This window comes from Athene cunicularia, assembly GCF_003259725.1.
Source record: "Athene cunicularia isolate RWA chromosome 20 unlocalized genomic scaffold, athCun1 chr20_part1, whole genome shotgun sequence".
Lineage (NCBI taxonomy): Eukaryota > Metazoa > Chordata > Aves > Strigiformes > Strigidae > Athene > Athene cunicularia.
The window spans coordinates 11,969,047-11,988,413 of record NW_020799125.1 but is presented as its reverse complement, the minus strand read 5'-3'; the positions used below and the strand labels follow the sequence as shown (position 1 = coordinate 11,988,413).

The 19,367-nt window shown below is 40.4% G+C and overlaps 1 protein-coding gene across 3 annotated transcripts in view; it reads left to right on the top strand.

The window, feature by feature from the left end:
• The window catches only part of PTPRT (protein tyrosine phosphatase, receptor type T), a 338,779-nt gene that overhangs the window by 271,564 nt on the left and 47,848 nt on the right, over window positions 1-19,367 (top strand). The window contains exons 16-19 of one of the 3 annotated variants that reach the window (XM_026862067.1): window positions 3,437-3,484; window positions 5,689-5,837; window positions 12,092-12,169; window positions 12,368-12,403. In XM_026862067.1, the coding sequence (XP_026717868.1) occupies window positions 3,437-3,484; window positions 5,689-5,837; window positions 12,092-12,169; window positions 12,368-12,403 (311 nt within the window). Of the gene's footprint in view, window positions 1-3,436; window positions 3,485-5,688; window positions 5,838-12,091; window positions 12,170-12,367; window positions 12,416-19,367 lie in introns of all 3 variants that reach the window. The other 2 variants (XM_026862069.1, XM_026862068.1) reach the window with 2 other exon arrangements.

Sequence of the window (19,367 nt, the reverse complement as noted above, 5' to 3'; positions counted from 1 at the left end):
CTGCAATGCAGGAAGCCCCTTCAACTCCTATCATAATTTCACATCAATTTTAATTGTGGTGGTGGTTTCAGTTTCTATTCACAGGAGAGGTTCTGTCAGAGGTATTCAGCTAAATTTATGTTGCATTTTCTGAAATAACAGAGTTTGTGCTGAATTTATTTCCACCGTCTGTGGGACATTTGAAAAGAAATAAAACATTATTTTATTTATAGGCATACTTCTGTATAACCATATACATACATAAGTATCTCCATATATTTTCCATGGATGGTGGGATCTGCCTGCACAGGTCAGCTTGCTAAATCAAAATTTAAGAAGAAACTGGTATCTCATTAGCTGCTGGAAAAAACAGAATCACAAATCAATGGTTATGCCAGCCTAATGAAAGCAAGGAAAAAAAAATATAATTAAAATCCAGAAAATGAGGGAGATTTTATTTAGAACATGTCTGGTGATTGCAAGCCTAAACTTTGCAGAGGGTGGTGTTTGCTGGCTGTCTGTACCAGCATATACTGTATGGCTCTTACCTGCACCTGTCTTTGAAATTTATATGGTTGTAAGTAAATGTCCTCCACAAATAGTGATTAATTTGATCAAGTAAAGCTTCGAGAGCATAGCCCTACCTACATTTTTCAGGATTCCAACTTTGTAGACATACAGTAAAAAATAGAGCATCTTTTAACTTTTATCTATGTTACATCACTTTCTTGTGTCAGGTGATGTTTGTTTGTAAGTAAAAGTGGTGCAGCTGGTCCTTACTCTTCACCTTCAGCTTGTGAATTAATTCCCTCTACTTGCCGCAATAACCTGCTCAGCGTTTGGCTTCACCATGGCAGCCGATAAAAAAGTGCTGGTAAAACTGTCTACACCTGCCTGTAAGTGGAGGATTTGCCCTTATAGTGGCTGTAAGAAGCAGTAAGCTGCCTATGTTCTTAGGCCAGAGAATATTTCTCAGCTCTGCTGAGGTTACAGTCTGCACAAAGGCAGCGTGTGCTGAGCTGCAGTCTTAGGCAGGACCGTGGGAGCACGGGAAGGATACCCCACCTGCCAGGCTGCCAGAAGCCTGTACTGCTTTTAGCTCTCCTTCCTCTTGCTCTCTGTGTAAAGACTTTTAGTGACCAAGGTTTCACAGCCTGCCTGCCCACTCAGCTTGAGAGATGGGCAATCTCTACTGCACAGAGTTTTCCCAAAGTTTAAAATGAACTGCCCTTCCTATAGCTTAGCCCTGCTGCTTTTTTCCCAGCCCCTGTAGACAGGGAGAACAATTTCCTTGTGGTGTTTTTTTATATGTTTGAAGACCTATCAGCCCTATTTAATTTTCTTTCTCTAGATTAAAGACTCATATTTCCTTTGGCCTTTGCTTGTTGGTCATATTTTCTAGATTTACCTTTCTTGTTCTGCCTTTGTATGTGTGCCTTTGACACCCATCTTATTTCAAGTGCAATATTGCAGCAGAGGCCTTACTGATCTTTGGTTGGAGCAAAAGGCTTACCTGTGGCTTGCACACCGTAGTGCCATGTATAATCCCTCCCTTATTTTTACACCAGCATGAAACTGTTCTTCCAAATTGAGTTTGTGATTTAGTATGGGTTTAGGGGACAGAGATCCTTTCCAATAGAACTGCTGTTTAACCAGTGCTCCCAGTTGGGTATTTGCACAGCTGATCACTGCCTTAAATTTGTGCAGATTTCATCATAAATAACACATGTGCTCCTAGCAGGCTGCTGCGCACAAATATCTAAAAGGAATTGTATTTTGTAGCTTCCTTAAATTGCTTATTGAAAATTAGGGCAATATGCAATTCTTGTCTGTAGGAGGAAATTTCATGTTTAACTTACGTGATCTATACCTAATGTCTAAATTACCTGTGCATGCAAATCTACATTATAGTGTATATAATCCATCCTTGTGAAACATCTAAAATTAAATCTGTCAACGTACAAGAGCTCTTTTAAGAGTGGCAGTTACAGATTTAACATTCATGCATGTAAAATTGGTATAAAAAGTTAGAGATGAGTTTGAAGCTGTGTTTAAAATATAATCCCTGACGTTTATCCAGACCTCTGCAAAACAGGGATCCGATCCTGCAGATACTTCGTTAACTGAAAATGTTGCTTGAGCTTTCAGATTAATGCCCATGGCAGTAAACGCTTTGTACTTGATACTGTTTGCATTCCTTGACTATTAAACTGGAACGCCCACAATTTTGTTATAGTGCTTCAGCATTTTATATCTATTCTCTCTGATAGCAGTAGAAGTTTCAAAAATAGCTGAATCAAATCTCCATCCTTTTTTTTTTTTTTTTTTCCAAAATTCACACTTACTTTAGGTTCACTGCCAACAGTTCTTATCCTTACTTTAGTTGGGTTAGCTTCAACTGCCTGATTATACAGCTGGTTTCATTTTTTTTATTCTGCTTCAAGCATCTTTCTGTCTCATCCCTCCTGTGTGTGTATAGTGCCTGTAAACATCATCTCTTCATTCACAAACACTCTTGAACTGAAAAGGTCAACCCAGTAACCCCCATCCATGGACCCCGGTTTTCTTCGTTGCACATTTTCCTTACACTTAAATGTAAAATGGCCATTAATATCACCTTATTCACCTTTTGACATTTCAGTCTCTTCACCCTGTGTTGACTGTATCAGAATCTTCTTCCAAATATCTGCCTGATCTCTTACTTCTTCCCCTTCCCAACTGCATAATGCATGAGATGCAAAGTGTCTTCTCGGTGCCTGGTGCCAGACGGTGCTGGGTACGTGCTGGCCCATCAGTGACACTGATGCACTGATAGCAGCTTCATCCGGGTGTTGCAGTGGTTGTGTTTAGGGGAGGCTGGTCAGTAAGGAGAGCAGGAGCCGTGTCACTGATGCAGCTTGTCAGTGGTGCCCTATTTTTGGAAACAGCACTTCCAGATAAATGCTTTTCCAATTCCAAAGACATTTTGACATGCTGGGAAATAAACCTCTACCTAGCTGTGGGTTTAAGTCACATCCCTAACATTCTAGAAAGTGCTAGTCATTTGATTTCATAATCCTTTCAATGAACTATAATGATGGTAAGGACCAAATAGGCTTAGTCCTGTGCTGCCACTCTATCCAGACACGTAACGGAGGCAGAAAAGGCACATTTAGAAGCCGAGAGCCCCTTGATGTGTCTGGCAAGCTTAGCTCTGAAATCCTCAAAAGAGATCTGTCTTCCTTTTCCCTCTAAATTTAGATGAAGAATTTTTACATTCTTGGAATAGAGAGGGAGAAAGGTGGAAATTGATAACATGCTGTTGAAAGAAAATTGTAGCGTTTTCAGATGCAGAACAATTTTCTGTGTGGCTTCTCTCTGAACATGCATAAGCATTAGCTGGTCCACCTGTGAGCAGCCTGGTTGTGTGTGCGAGTTAGATTGAGAACTTTAAACTCATGTCACCTTTTCTTTTTAGGCATTCAAGCCAATGTTTTAGGGGCCTCTCTGTCTTCTACAGGACCAGGTAGAACTGCTTTGCCTAGGGCTTTTGTAAGCAGGCCTGTGGGGACTAATGGGCTTGGGTTTGGGGTTATTTTTTCCTGCCTAGAACATGCAGAAATGTTATTGCTCATTCAATGAAAGAGAAAATGAGCTTGCCAGTTCCGGCTCTTTGCAGCTTGTTGGCATCCCTGAAAAGATACCAGGCAATGGGATTTACAGATAATGATTGCCACAAATAATTTAATCTGGATCTAATAAGGAAGTCACCCTTTTTGACTCACCGTTTTTAAACATCAGTAGTGGTCGTCTGTAATGGCTCACCCCAGCAGTCCAGAGTGCTTGTTATTAAGGACTTTGGCATTTTGGATTAGTGTTTCCCACTGAGAAATTTTAATTCCTGTGGCCAAAGAATTCACATAGCCATGTATGATTAGCAAATCTAAAGGATTAAAATAACCACCCAGCAGGGTTAATACACTTCAAGACTATTGTTGTTACCTCAGGTACCACAGCACAAAAAAAGGGGGCTCCCATGGTGCAGCTCATAGTTAATAAATCTGACTGTGCTAACATTGCTGAACACTGGAAGCAAGGCTTTTAACATCATTAAATGCCAGCTTTTTGCTTCATCACTCAAGGACAGTTTCTCTGTTTGCATCTTCATCTGCAGAAGTGGATATGCCATGGAGATTTTGTGAGATCTAAATATGCACTCTGTAATTATGTACCCAATTTGAATAGCTATTGGGTTGAATTGAAACCACTAACTGTAAAAGCCTCAACTGGTTGAGCAGATGAAACAGATGTATTTGTTCAAAAGTTTGCATCAGACATGGGATATTTCTCCGTAAATGTGTGCTTTCCTGGTGTGGGTTATCAGCTTGTCTTAAAATAGTAATTTCCCACAGACATAGGCAAAGGTCTTAGTTCTCTTTGACCCTTCCTTGCAAATGAGTGTAAATGGCCTAGCTACCCATCTCACGAAGGGCTGGGGCTCAGCTGTGTGCTTGAACTTGCTTGTAAATGCCACTCTGACATGTGCTGTGAATAAATAAAGCCTGTTGGAATATGTTGCAAGGAATATCCTTTTAAGAATCTAATGAAGTTTGAAAGATGGGTAGGACTTACCATAAGCATGTCATTTTAGTGAAGAAAAACCTCTTTGGAAAATGATTTAGTTGTTAGGATTTTTTTTTTCTTTGAGTTGGAGAAAAAAAGAAAACTAAAGCTCCTTCTTACAGTAATCTGTTTTTCTCCCTTTTATTTTGTTTTATTTTCTTATCTACGGAAGACGTGTAAGCAAAGTTCTTTGCTGGTACTAGGGATTTGTGTGATATTTTTTCAAGGTGTGGGGTTTTAGAATGTCACACATTCATTTTTAAACAGTTTTGCACTCTGATATGAATGAAGCACAGGGCAGTCAAATTTCAATGGAAGCTTAGCAGCTCACTTTTTCTGCTTCTCTCCATTTTCTTATTATTAACTGTGTTTGCAAAAGAGGAGCCTCTTATGTTCTTGGCTTTGTTAGTGTTTTCAGAGCAGGCAGTGTTTCTGCTTCTGCTGACGTTTTTGACATCTCCTCAAAATAAGACACATTTTCCCAGAACAGAGGCATATTTGGACATTTCTAAGATAACCTCAGCCTTTAATTTGCCCCACCCTTCACTGGCTGTCAATCCTTAGTGCAGTTTGGGTGTGTGTCAAAGTTCAGTAGAGGCTGTTGTCCTCATTGCTCTGCGTGGAGACAGGGCAGAACTCCAGCTCCAGCTCTCAGGTTGCACAAAGCCAGGTCACACTCTCCACCGAAGCACCCAGAGGAGCTCCCCGGTGCAGGTGCCCCCGTGGGATGGATCCAGACATCCCATTTGCCGCCCTCACCCCTGCCCTCTGCTCTCCCTGGGGTGGCTGACACCCGCTCCAGGGGCTTTGCCTATGCCACCCTCTTCAAGGATGACGTAGCACTCCTACTGCTGGGGTGATGCAGGTTTGTGCAAGATAAGTTACTGGGAGGGACAGCTAAGCTCAAAGACTGGTATCACTCTGTTTATTGTTACTCCACAACAGTTATATTAAAAAGTTGTGGGGTTTCCTCTCATGCGGCTTACCACATGCCCTGCATGTCTGACCAAGTGGGATAAGTGTGGTTTTTAAAATATTTTGTCATTGCTTTGTTTTTAATGAGGGAAAACTGACCTTAATTTCTCCCCTCTTCAAAATACCCTAAAGGAAGCTAGCCAAGAAGCAGAAGGAGACTCAGACCAGCACACAGAGGGAGATGGGTCCCGTGGCTACTTCCGACAAGACCTCTACCAAACTCAGTGCTGTTCACAATGAAGAAGCTTTTTCTTCCAGCTGCCAAGATGTTAATGGATTCAGTAAGTTTAACTTGCTTGCAATGGATATGTCCCCCTTGGAGAGCTCTAGGTTCTTAAAAGGACCTATTCCTATGGGCACAATATTGAGGAGCTAGGAATTACAGTGATAGAGATCGTTGCAAAAGCTTGATAGAAATCAGTTGTCTGTAGTGTCTCCAACACTGCCCCTATTTTAACTGTCAGATAGGTGAAGAGCTTTCCTTCTGGCTCTAAATCTACTGAGAATAATTTTTAAAGTCTGTTCTAATAACTACATCAGACAGTCAAAAGGCACATGTTTATTTGTTCTACAGAAATATTTTTTCCTTTGTGCGTAGAAGAGTTGAATGCAATCACTTAGCTTACTTGTAGGATGAAATACCATTTTCTGTATGAAATTGTTATGAAAGAAAGCATGGTTTAGAGAACTGGTATGGAAAGACAGTGTTTCTTCTTTTGTCTGTGTCCTTGGTTAATTCCTCACACGAGTTCAGTAAAATTAATCTTAGTTAATACTTGTAAACCACGCAGACATCTGTAGCTGGAAGAGTTTTGTGAGTAAAGCGGCACAAAGTCATACTTTTTGTCATACTAGCCTCACTAGATCCAGATTGAGTGCATGGTGGATTGCATGGTGGATTTGTAAACTTTTTCGTATTAAATAAATTTTAACTTAGACACTATGGGAATGTCACTTTTCTTTTGACACTTAGTCTGCTAGTTTGAATAGGGAACAGCTCTGAAACATGGGTACATACTAAAACTCTTCTGTCTTTCTTAAAACATCTTTAGTGAAGTGTTCTTTTCCCCTAATTACTAACATCGAAGTGCTTACAGTACAGAATATGTTTTATCATTGAAACCTTTCTTTGTAATCTCAGATTGATTGGGACAGGCTCAGTGAATTCTTCTTTTCCCTCTAGCTATGGGTCATGTCAAATTCCATCTGCATGTGTTGCTACTGCCACTCTGTGTAACATACCAGTGAGATGGATAAATAGGTGTTTGGGACCATCAAGGCTAGCAGTGAAAGTGAACACATCTCTCTGATTTTAAATTGACTTGAGTCAAGATCTAATTTTCTCAGGTGCTGAGTAGCTATATCTACTAAAGAGACAGCAGGAGTTGTCAGTGGTTCATATCTTTGAAAGATGGGATAGCAGAGGACAGCATTGTAACAGGCATCCTAGAAACAGCAAGGTAGCTTGTTTAAAATGTATGGGGAAAATGAAGCTTTTAACACTTTCTTCAGAATCTGGATTTTTAAAAGTTCGGGGATTTTTTTCCAGCCAGAAAATAAGAGAAGAGATGAGCTTGAAATGTGGCCTCATTTTTTTTTTCCCCTTGGTATTTTGAGAGACTAATTAAAATAGCTGAGTCATTTACTTGAAATGGCAACTATAGAAAATATGTTGTATCTAATTTTGTAAAAAAGCATCCCTCCAGGTTTGGGGTTTTTTTAATCAGTTAGTCCTTTGCTTGTTTGACATCACTGCAGATTTTATCACTACCTCCCTCTGTAACACAGCCCGAGTGAAGTCATGGGTCACTTCTTTTCTTTTTTCCTCTTTATACCCATGAGAAACAATTACCAGTAAGCCTTCATGATTTCTCCAACTTTTTTACTGCCAAGCCCAGGATGCTGAGGTGTTGGAGGTAAGTTCTCTTCTGTGAAGTAGTGTACACATGCTGATACAGGAATTTTATGGGTAAAAGACTGTCTTTTTAAAAAATTGCCTTAATAGAGTTTAATGCTTGAGGGTTTCTATACAGGCTTACTCTAACTTTGGAATAACATAATAGGATTACTTCTTAACCTTCCTGCTAAATAATGGAGTTTTACAGGAGGTTATCCATCCTAGCTTTTGGAATCAGCTGTCTGTCTTAAGCAGCAGTCAGATTCCTTCTAAAATTTTTCTTTTGCCTTCCAACAGTGAGTAACATTGGCAGATACCTCAGGATAGGTAGCCATCCTCTCTGTCTTGACCTCAATTATGGGATCTCAAGTTGGCTTTAGTAGTGACATGGAAATATCCCTCTCTTTTTTGAAGAAAGTCCACCAAGAGAAGCTAAGCATTTTCAATTCCAAGATCACCTTGTTATCTCACAAAAGCAATAAAATAGAACAAGACAGCTGGTTAAGTAGGATACCTCACAATTATTGAACAAATTGCAAACAAGTTTATCTCCAGATGACAGTGTCCTTGCAGGGCATGTGTCCTTCTCTCCAGTTTTTCCTTCCTGTCTCAATAATTCTAATGACTTTTTGGGCAGAAAAAATTAAGTAAGTCCCTACAGCTGCCCCCCTGCTACAGCCTCCCCGTTTACTGCCTGCAGCACTGTCACCCCACAGGGAGCTTCCACCTGACAGGTCCAGCAACTGTAAAGCATGCTGCCTGGTGCTGTGCATCATGAAAGACATCACAGATGAGCAACTGTCTTTATGCTTATCAGCCCCTCCTTCTCTGAGGAGACACAGGCCTGACCACTGATACAGCAAGTCTTAATAAAATCTGCTGTGTAGTAACAGTGGTTCTTTCACCACTGAGAGTTACCATCCTCCTGTCTCTGCTGTTGGTAAAAATGCAGATTTCTTCACATACTCTCTCTCAGTGCTTTAGGGGAAAATGCTTGTATTATCAGTATAAACTCATACAAATGGCATCATCCGTAAAGTCACTGCTGTTTGGGTGCAACAGAGTCCTTGACAAGGCCAGTGCAGTGCTCAGGAGCACACAGGCCTGTTGGACATTTATAGTTTTGAATTTTGTCATTTGGCAGAGGTGTCCATTATCAAATGTAATTACATTCTGGAAGATCTGTATCCGGAACGGGGAGACCTCAGGTCTTGCTGAAAAGTGGAAGAGAAATGGGCATTTATCTTTCCTGGCCCCTCATCCCTCTTTCTATTCTACAATATTAGTCGTTACTTCGGCAGAATTCTCACTGGTACATATTGGAGTTTAAACTGAAGAGATTTTGTGGACTCAGCCTCTGTCTCTGACACCATATGGAATCAGATAAGGTGTTTGCTGAAAGACAGATCAGTCCATGACTATTCCAGCTTGTCTGGTTTTACCCAGGGATTATGTGGAGGTGACGCAGGCTCATCATAGTTGTTCATTTTCTCAAATATCTTGCTTCCTAAAAAATAAAAATACATCCTAAGTCCATTAAAAGTAGCTGATGGTACTTGCAGTGTTTGAGCCTGATCCTCAGTTTGCAGGACTGTTTGGGAAGCAGTGGCGTTTTCCTCTGAGTGACACAGCCCAGTCACTTGTAGGCATTGTTGTTGGCAGGGTTATTGTGAAAGGAGATGACAAATTGGAGACAAGGTGGGCCTATAATTGCCCACCAGTATCTGTGCACTGACCAGAAAGGGTGTGCAAGGCACTGTTATTGCACATAAATTGTGCGCAGTTTGTCAGCCCGTCCATGTGATGGGAGAAGCAGTAGTATATCATTTCAGCAGTGATGCACTAATGTTCATAGAATCATAGAATACCAGGTTGGAGGGGACCACAAGGATCACACGGTCCAGGTCCAGCTTTTCTCAGCAAAAGCAGGGTCTAGACAAGATGGCCCAACACCCTGTCCATAATGGTATGTCCTGCACAAAGGAACTGATCTTCTGGCTTTGCAGTGCTAAAACACCATGGACTGAGCTTATCCAGGAGAATGCCATGTCACCAGATGGCAGTTTTGCTAGAGACTGATTTATTAGGGTGTGCTTAATTTTTATGACATCTCAGTTTGGGAGGAGACTGCTTTCCAGACAGCCTTCAGGAGTGAGTCTGATACAGGTTAGGGAGGTGGCTTTAATGTTACAGTCAGAAGCACAATTTGAAGACAGCATTTGGGAAGTTGCAGGGAACTGAATTTTGCATTAGTGGGCACTGCTCTGCAGTTACCACGTTAGTACCTTTGCTAGTGCGATCAAGGAGTTAAGAGGAAGATGTAGGTAAGTGGCACTCAGGGCATTAAGGATTGCTTTTAACCAAGAAACATCTAAATTTACACCTTTCCATATCCCGCATGTTTTTGTGATGAATGAAATGCAAAGGTGTTCAGATTTGCTGTAAGTCACAACAGACAATTACATCAAAATCTGGTCTTTTTCCTACCCCATAGATAATTTTCACTCTTAGTTAGGTTATTTGCTAAATGCAGTCCAAGGACTTGTGGGATCAGGACTGTGAGATGTTTTCTTTAGTGAAAAATTCTAAAATTAATTTAAAAATTAAAAACAGAGCCACAATTCATCAAAGGCATAAAAGGGAAAGATATCAAAATCCCTTTTACAGGTTTTCATGCTGGTTTGGGGTTTTGGGGGGGGGTTGCTAGTTCAGGAAAATCTTACAAAAAATGAGAATAATTTTCAGAATAGAAAGGAGCTTCCACCATTCTGCATGACTAGAGGGATCTGTGTGGCCTCACATGCCTCTCTAGGGAGTACAAAGAGAATTTTTGATGAAATCTTAATCTCTACTCTGATGTGAAATCCTCTCTGGAAGTGTTTCTTGTGAAACTAGTGCTTGTAAGAACCTCTGGTTAGGAAGCAGCACTGCGTATACATCTCTCATGATACAAGCCACCACCTGACTGATTTGGGGAATGACCCCTCCAAAGTTCTGGGAAACTTTTTTGGTGGGGATTTTTACCCCCGTTTTTCTTCTGAATCTAGAAATAACCTCCTTGTCTCACAAATACAGTTAATTTAATAAACCTCAGTTGGTAACGTTCTTAATCAAACTCACTGAAGTGAGGTGTATATCTTCAGCTGCTGAGTAATTTATCGTTAGCAATTCCTGGAAAGGCAGTATGGCCCAGTGAGTTCTTGTATACTCCCAAATTTCAGAAAATCTGTGTCCTGCTCCACGCCCTGACTTTTGACTTGCTCAGTGACCCTGGGCAAACAAAGTACTCATTTTAGACCTTATTTTATGTATCTGCAAAAGTGACCATGTTCTAAGCACAATAAGAGGAGGGTCTGATTTAGGCTGACAAATGCAGGGGGAAAAATATAAGAGGCCCCAGAGGAGAGATGCTTTATGGCTTGAAGGCAGCTGGGGCAGAACTCCAGCAGACTAAGCTTTGAGATATTTGATTGTTTTAATGTGTTTTCAAGTGGTGTAAGTCTGAAAATATGGTGGGAGAATGACAGTGAGTTCATTTACTTGATGATTATAAACTGCTTGGGAAATAATTCTGCTGAGTTTATGAAACTCCCTAGACTAGTGACTACTTCTTTCATTCACCCCATAGAATAACTTGAAATTTTTAAGTGATGTTTGCTCTAGAGATACAAAAAATTGCTTCTGAAATTACTTTGATGTACACTGAGTTTTATCTACTTCTACTGGATTATGGAATAGTTTTTCCTGTGTTATCTATTGTCATCTTTCTGATGTACTGAGATTTGCATTAGCTTGTTTCCCAACATTTTGAGGAGGAGGTAAATAAATGCCTGTAACTCTAAGTGTGAATGCAGAATGATAACAAAAGAATATGCCTTCAGAAATGATGGATTACTGTAAGAATGTACTGTATTGCAGATATAAACCAGCCTCATAAATTTACTCTCAAGAAATGAGTCTACTGTGAAGATGTTGAGCCCTACCTCCTTTCCATAAATATTTGATTAATATGGAAATAATTTCTGGATTCGTGTCCAGAGAAAGCTAACGTTTTAATGGGAGAAAGGAGGGATGCTTGTCCTGCTGAAAGAACACATCTCACAGGGGAAAGGATTACAGGATTTGCTATGAACAGTCCTGGGTTGAAGAACAAGTCCCTCGTTATCTTGTATTGTTTTAACAAAAATATTGCTACCCTACCTGTGTATTTTTGCGGTACTAGTGTACATTGTTTGAGCAGGCTTATTTTACTGTTAATACTGCATTTGAGTCTCTGTAGTTTGTATTTTGGGGGTTGTTTTTAAGGGTCTTTCTTCTCGAGACAAAACCACAAGTTTGTACCTTTTGTTAAAAAAAGGATATCTAGAATATAGTCCCACATGTGTATCCTATGTAAGAACACATTGATTTACAATAACTATAATACTATATTTGGGGTCTGGAGTGCTTATATTAAAGAAAATCCATCATGATGACAATGTAATAAATGTAATATGCATGTTGAGATGAAAAATATAATTCATTTTGATAAGCCTTATATATCCCATATTACTGAGTTCTTTGAGGAACATTCTCCCTGTTCTCTTTCTCTCTCTTAATATATGTCTAAAGTCTTTTCCTTATGTCTTTCCTACCTAGCATCACCCTCTCCTTGTTCATTTTCTGTCCAAAGCAAAACCCTTCAGAGCAAATCTTTGTTGAATTCCTACTACTCAGGTACTAGTGCCAGACTTTTCTTTCATTTCTAAATTTTCTTTGCTTTTGTACGTTTCCCAATATGACCTATAGACTGAATGTTCTGAGTGTGAGATATGGCTAACCTTGTTTTCATTTTTTGTAACTTTTTTTCCTATTGATCTTCTGTTGATTTCCATTGATCCGTGTCGTGTGGGTGAACGGAATTCCATCTCAAAGTATCATCAGACACTGTTCCATCGACCACGCTGTTAGGTAAGAAGACAGGTATGGCATACTGCACTTCATTGGAGAGCAAACACACTCATTGTGTCTTGAAGACAACTTGGAGAGAGTGCTGTTAAGTGGCTGGGCTCCAAAATCATAATTAATCCTGTGGTCATGTGTTGTGTTAATTAGAAAGCTTTTTGTTTTACTCATGCTTCATTATTGCTATTAATTGGTCTATTTTATTTTAAAGGTAAGAACAGTTCAAAAATTAAGGTTTCGGGGTTCTATCAAGTATTCATTGTTTCTTTTTGTGAATGGAATTTGACATTTTGTGCCAAATTCTCATGTGCCGCCTTGCCTTCGGTTTAGTTTTAACTCACATAGGTTGTTGTGCCTGTGCAGCTGGCGTAGGATCATAGAATGGTTTGGGTTGGAAGAGACCTTAAAGATCATCCAGTTTCACACACACACACACACACACACACATTCACACACCCCACCACGGGCAGGGACACCTTCCCCCAGCCCAGGTTGCCCAAAGCTCCGTCCAGTCTGGCCTTGAACCCTTCCCGGGAGGGGGGAGCCACAGCTTCTCTGGGCAACTTGTCCCAGTGTCTCACAACCCTCATGGTAAAAAACTTCTTCCTTATATCTAGTCTGAATCTACACCCTTTTAGTTTAAAACCATTACCCCTTGTCCCGTGAGTGAGGCTCAGCTCCAAACTGCCTCAAGACTTGCAAATTTAAGTGAGGACTTGTGTGTCCTAAGCAGGTGGGAGCCTACAGTTTTGGACTCAGTTGCAAGTATAAAGGTTATTTGGAGAAATTAGAAGCTGGGTTTGGGCAGGTGGCCCCACTTCATTCAGTGTATGCTGAGAGTTAAATGCTAAATATTCAAGCAGTCTGGTGTAGATTTGAGAGGAAAACAGAAAGGCGGGTTCTGAGAGGGAGAGGCTGTTTGATGACTGCTGGTAACTTTAGAGGGAGGTGTTAGTGTTCAGCATCTCTGAAAATTAACTTTTCTTGTTCGGATGATAAATAAAGCATCCAGTGTGCAGCTCTTAGCTTTTGGATTTTTAAAAATAATACATTTTTACAGGAAGTTAACAGAGACAGCAAACTGTTCAGCAGAAACTGTTAGCTGATAAAAGAAGTTATCCAGAAACTTACTGGAGGTGTTCCCTTGAAAGTGAGTAATAACAGCCTACAACTTCAGGCTCTCCCTGGAGGATGCTGTCTGTGTGTGGAATTTGAAGAAGGCAATTCCTCCACTATGAATCAGAAGGATGATGTGTGGTTGATCAGAATCTAACCAGTGGTATTTATCAGACCTGTCATTTTGGATTACCTACAGTAAATGTTCACTTCCAGGCACAGGAATCTACCATGGCTGCTTTAAACATTACTCTGAGCACGTTGAATGCCCACAGATAGACCAGGAAGAAATTACAACTGATCACTTAAGTGCCTTGGCTTACAGACTAACAACCAGGGCACAGAGGCTTGGAGGGGCTGCCAGAATACACATATTTATCCTGCTATCTTTTTTAACAAGGTAGGGAAGGAAAGGAGTCCTTTTTCCAGAAGGTTTGTTCTTGTTTCCGAGAGACTTGGTATTGTCAATAGAAAAGTCTAAAAGTAGATTTAGATTTAGTAGATTAGCTGTAGTTTAGAAACAGGGTCCATACCTGCATTTTACTGGAAGATGTCAAACTGCTCTGAGTCTGGTACTGAGCATCTGTGAAAACTGCACCCTCATTTGAGGGAGCTGTTTTCCCACCTCTGTCCTGATAGTGACAATTACACTGTGAACTGCACACTTCGTAAGCTCAAGGAGCAATAAGCAGGTTGAATCTGTACTTCTCATGGGAAAGCAAAAGTCAAAAAAGCCTCCAAAACTTTCAAAATCCCAGATTTTAGAGAGGAAAAGGAGGAAATAGGAATTAAACCTGTCTTGTGCTGGTGTATTCAAAACTCTTTCAAACTTACTAAGCACTATTTAAGTACAGAGTACTTTTAAAACACGCATCAGTTCCATCTTTATTTAACAGCCACAGGTGCTGTGAAGCCCTTGGCATTGATATCTTGTGAGTTGAAGACAAACTAAAACCTTGACATTCTGGCTTGTCGGACAGATTCACCAGGCATTGGATGTTTCTGTATGAGCAAAATAAGTCTAATTTTTGACTCTTATTAATTTCTGGGAAAGGAAAGGAGATCTTTTAAAGGGCATCAGTCATCCCAATACCAATATCTGTCTTTGGGCACTACCTGCAGTTCAGTGCTGTTTGTTCCCATCTGTTACACCTTCTGCTAATAAATGTTGTGTATCTGCAATAGTGGATGGCTCCTTAGGCTTGGCTGTGACGTGATTGTTGATAGTAAGATATAGGGGATTTTGGTTTTGCCTCTACCATATCCCATGCTTGATTAATACTGGTTTGTGTAATGCATGTTTTCAGCTCCTTAATTTTCTCTTCCAGTTGTAGACAACTCAATTTAAACGTTTTGTGCAAGTATCTTCACTAGAGAAGTAAATATGTAATACTAACAAATAAAGGAGGTAGTTTTCCCTATTTTTATACTTCAGTAGGCCCATGTTGTACCAGTACTGCAAAACCTGAAGAGGGGTATTAGAACCTTAGAGGTTAGTTTTGGAGAAAATGTGCATGGCCAGTAGCTCTCAAGGCTGTTCAGCAGGGGCCATCAGGGCAGTCTCTTCAGGGGAGCCAGTGTGTCCTTCCCTTACAGCCATTAACATCTCCTGGCAATATGTAAGGACCTTTACCCTTGTTCTAATTTCAGCTGCTCAAGAGGATCCTAACAAGAGTTGCTGCTCTCCAGAAAGGATGAGGACTGTAGTGCCTTTTAGTTACTTACAGATGTGCAGAACAAGCAAAGATCTCTGTCATGAAATCTCACACAAAAACTGCCTTGTGCTTAGAAAGAAATAGAAATTTAACCTGAATTTCACTCTTCTGTAGTTGGATGGGGTTTTACCTATGCCTAAACTACTGTTGGTACATCCACAATCCAATGTTGGAAGAACTAAAAAAGTACTAAGATGATGTTGCTGCATTAGCAAATCGTACCATTACTGGCTTTTTAAATTGTGAGATGAGTTATTTTTATGCAACGGAAACTTGAAAAATTAGTGACTTGATCTGTTCAATTGTATCTGTAGCCTTCCAGGTCCTGTCAGCCTCTACAGAGCTGTGGGAGAGGCTTTGACACCAGTTTGCTGTGCTAATGTTGGCCTTCAGCAGAGTGAGCAACAGAGGTGCATACCCTTGTAGGCTCTTGAACTGAATTTCTCTTGCACTTCTTTCTGCCTGCAGATGATCGGGTGGCTTGGAAAGTTCCAGTATTTAGTGGCTTCTAGTTTTGTGTGCTGTTTTGAAGTTACCAACAGTTTTTCAGCTGTAAGTAAGGAATTGCTCTGTAAGGCAGGTAAACCTGTGACAGCCTTTTTCACCAAGGAGGCGAAGAAAGATTTGATTTGGTGAAGTCCATGCATTCAAAGAGCTGCACTGTTATATGCAGGTACCCAGTAGTCTCAGGTCTTAGCCCAGCTCACCAACGCATCTGCCTTACATCTCGTAAGGGGATTTTCTTCTATGCTGATGAAAACAAATGTATGCAACAGTTTTTATAAGATTAGAATACACTTGTGCAAGGTGTTTACCAAGAAATTCTTAAAAATCTCTTCAGAATCTAGAGAAAATTACCTTCTCCAGTGTTTTTTTTTTTTCTTTTTTAATACACATGTGGCTTCTTCATAGCCTTTGAAGTGAAAGATGCATCCTCCACTCTCTGTCAAACCTGATGTCAAAAGGCTTTTTGTTAAGGAACGTGCCTTTTTATAGCTCAGGTGATATCATTAGACAAATGATGGTTTGACTTTGGTTTGCCATACCACTTTTTATATTGTATATAGCATATTATAACTGGATATTTATCATATAATAAAGCTTTGATGCACATAAAAAAGCAAGTTAATTTCACCAGCTCGCACCATATCCCTAGTGTAAGGGGAAGAGATATTAGCCATGCTGTAGTCATCCTTGGAAGATGTCAAATAATTGACAACCCTTACTCTAGTATAGAGAGATTGGATATGTGTGTAATTAAATCCATCACAAACACCACTCAAAATATAATTTATCTTGTGCAAAGGATGCCTTATCATCTTACACACTTGCCAAGGCTAAGAGAATAAAAATATAAGCAGAGATGATAGGCCTGTCATTTCAGACACAGAAGGAATTTGTGGATATTAAAGCAAACATTTTGAAAGAAGCTTCTCATACACAACATGACACATCGGTGCTGCATTGCTTTTAGTTGTTCGAGGCATAGTCTGGTTTTCTGGTCAGAAGACAACATCATACTCTGTGTCCAGATATCTATCTCTCAGGCTAACAAAACTGTATGAAACAAGATGACATCTATAAAAGGATCTAAAGACTCAATCCCCCAAAGCTGCTCTGGATGAGCAGGTCCCCTCCCACCAGGCTTATTGGGACATTGCACAGGGGTCTGATCATACAGAGCCACTTCCAGGCTGGGAATCTAATTTCTCAGCTGCTCTTCATCTTATCTGTGACATCTGTGGAGGATTTTATCAGTTTTCTGTGGAGGGAGACATTTTACTTGTCTGGGTAGCAAAAAAGGTATATAATGCAAGGTGGTGTAGCAGCAGGCAGACAAGAATATCTCACCCTCTGGGTTAGGGGAAAGATGTCTCCTAGCTGGCCTCTGCTTCAACTTTTCTCTGCATACTGGACTCTATTATGTTTCCCTTGACAGAATCAGACCTCAGAGTTTACTTTAGCAAGTTCATGTTTTTTTCCTCCAGCAAAGAAGAGAGGCACAAGAAGCACCATTTCATAAGCAGGGAGAGTTTGTGAATATTAAAAGTGGCATCAACATCATTAAATTTGATTATCTGCAGTTACACCCTAAACAGATACGCTGAGATGTCTGAAGAGTTTCCCAATCAGGACAGTTATGTGAGAGCCAATGAATCATTGATTTAACATCTTACACAAAATTTCAGAGTATTCTGTGAATTCTGAGGATGATAATGAAAGTGCCAGCTTCCAGAAATCAAAATATCTGCATTGGCAACAGACATCTTAGTGTGGGGAGCAAGTGTATTGCACTAAAAGGGGTTAACAAACAAGATGACAACATATTTTGCTGTTGCAGCTGCTCATATTAGAAATGATCCTCTTACAAACAGCATGTTTCCAGCAACATGCAGAATACCTGTTTTATTTACAGCTCCACAGAGAGAACTGTGGAAAATTGGAAATGGTTCTAGGAAGAAACTGGAGCCCTGAACAGCCCGCCCTAATGAGACTTCAGAAGCTCTCAATTGATTTACTTTATCAAAGAGAAACTGAAGAAGTGATTTGATCAGTGCCTGCATGGGTCAAGATTTCAAATGCTCAGAGGGCTCTTTAATCTCACAGAATGTATAATAAGATTCAGTGCCTGCAAGTCAAAGCTAAGCAAAGTCAAATTGCAATTAAGAAATGTTTAGACAGCAAGGGTAATTAACCATTGCCACAATTTTGGGGGTCAGAATAGAATCACCATCTCTTGAAATGTTTTCATTTGGATTATTTCTTGGAACTGTATTCCATCGTGGTGTGCAGTGAAATATGATGGTATGTGTTCCTATCAACAAAATGAGGACATATGACTAGAAATAAGATGTGCATGCAAAATCTAATCCAAAAAAACCTGCTGCATGATTCTGTATGTTTAGTAGTTTCTGAGTATTAGAGTGAATAATTTCAAGCATCTTTCGAAAAAAAATCTATTTTCTTGATTTGCTATTCTCACTGAAAACTCATAAAAGGCACACATACTTTAGAGGCCCTGCTGAAACTTTAGTGAAAGTCTTGGCCAATTTGTCCTACGAACTCATCCTCATTAGCAAGGGAATGGGGCATGTTTGAAAGAAGGGAACAGAGAGAAGGGACTGGGAAAGATTGCTGTGACTTGCCTTTAGTGCAACAATTAAAGCACAAGTCTGACTTTGCTGAGGGACTGGTATTTTTGTTGTCTTTTACAGTAATAACCGTGCCAAAAGGAATCAGATGTGGTTTATAGCTGCAACCTGCAGGAAAAGCAAAGTCTGTTTGCAAGCCCTCCAAAGACTCTTTTAGTTAATTGTCCTAGTGAGAGATGGGTTTGCTGCCTACCTCCCTTCCAACCTGCATTTTGAATTGTTCACAAAATTGCTGCAAACAGCACATCTTGATAGAAGGTGTCGTGCCTTGCCTGAGCGCCTCATTAACCATGCTTAGGTTCATGCTCATGGTGTGATTAGACAGAGGAGGAACAATATGTTTCTTGCATCAGGCTTTATTAGCAGAACTTAAGAATGCTAGGCTCGCCTCATATGCAGCAATTTGTCTCCATAAAAGCCCCTCCACTCTTCCCTTGGCTCAGATAAAATGCTGGTGGGAATAACCAACTGTCCTGAGTTGGTGCAATTGTTGGGCTTGGGTTTTCTTTCAGGTAGTGCAGAGGCCATTCAAATGTGTTTGTCACGGATGTCCAGAGGAGGTGATCTTGTGCCTAGTTTCAGTTCTGTGTGTCATAGGGTTGAGGGTAGGATGACCCAGATAGTGTGACACTTTTTTTTTAAGTAAAAACACTTGGCTAGGTGAGAGGCACGCAAAATGGTGTGGTGCCACGGACCATGCTGCAGAAGCTACTACCACAGTCTGTGAGTTTCGTACCATTTTTTATCTGACCAGAGACCAGGAGCACAGTTGTCACTATAAACTCAAAGGCCAGAGTCAGATCCCTCTTTGCTGCTGAGCAGCTTCAAGTTCCTGAGTTGGGTGCCTACTCTGAAGGAATTTACACCTGAAAGGAGGGGGCACCGCTTTCTGGCTTTCACCTCTCCCCATGATACTTCTCTCTGTGAAGAGAGCCAAGCACACCAGAATTAAAGGATCTGATGAAGAGAGACATTAATAATTGCCTG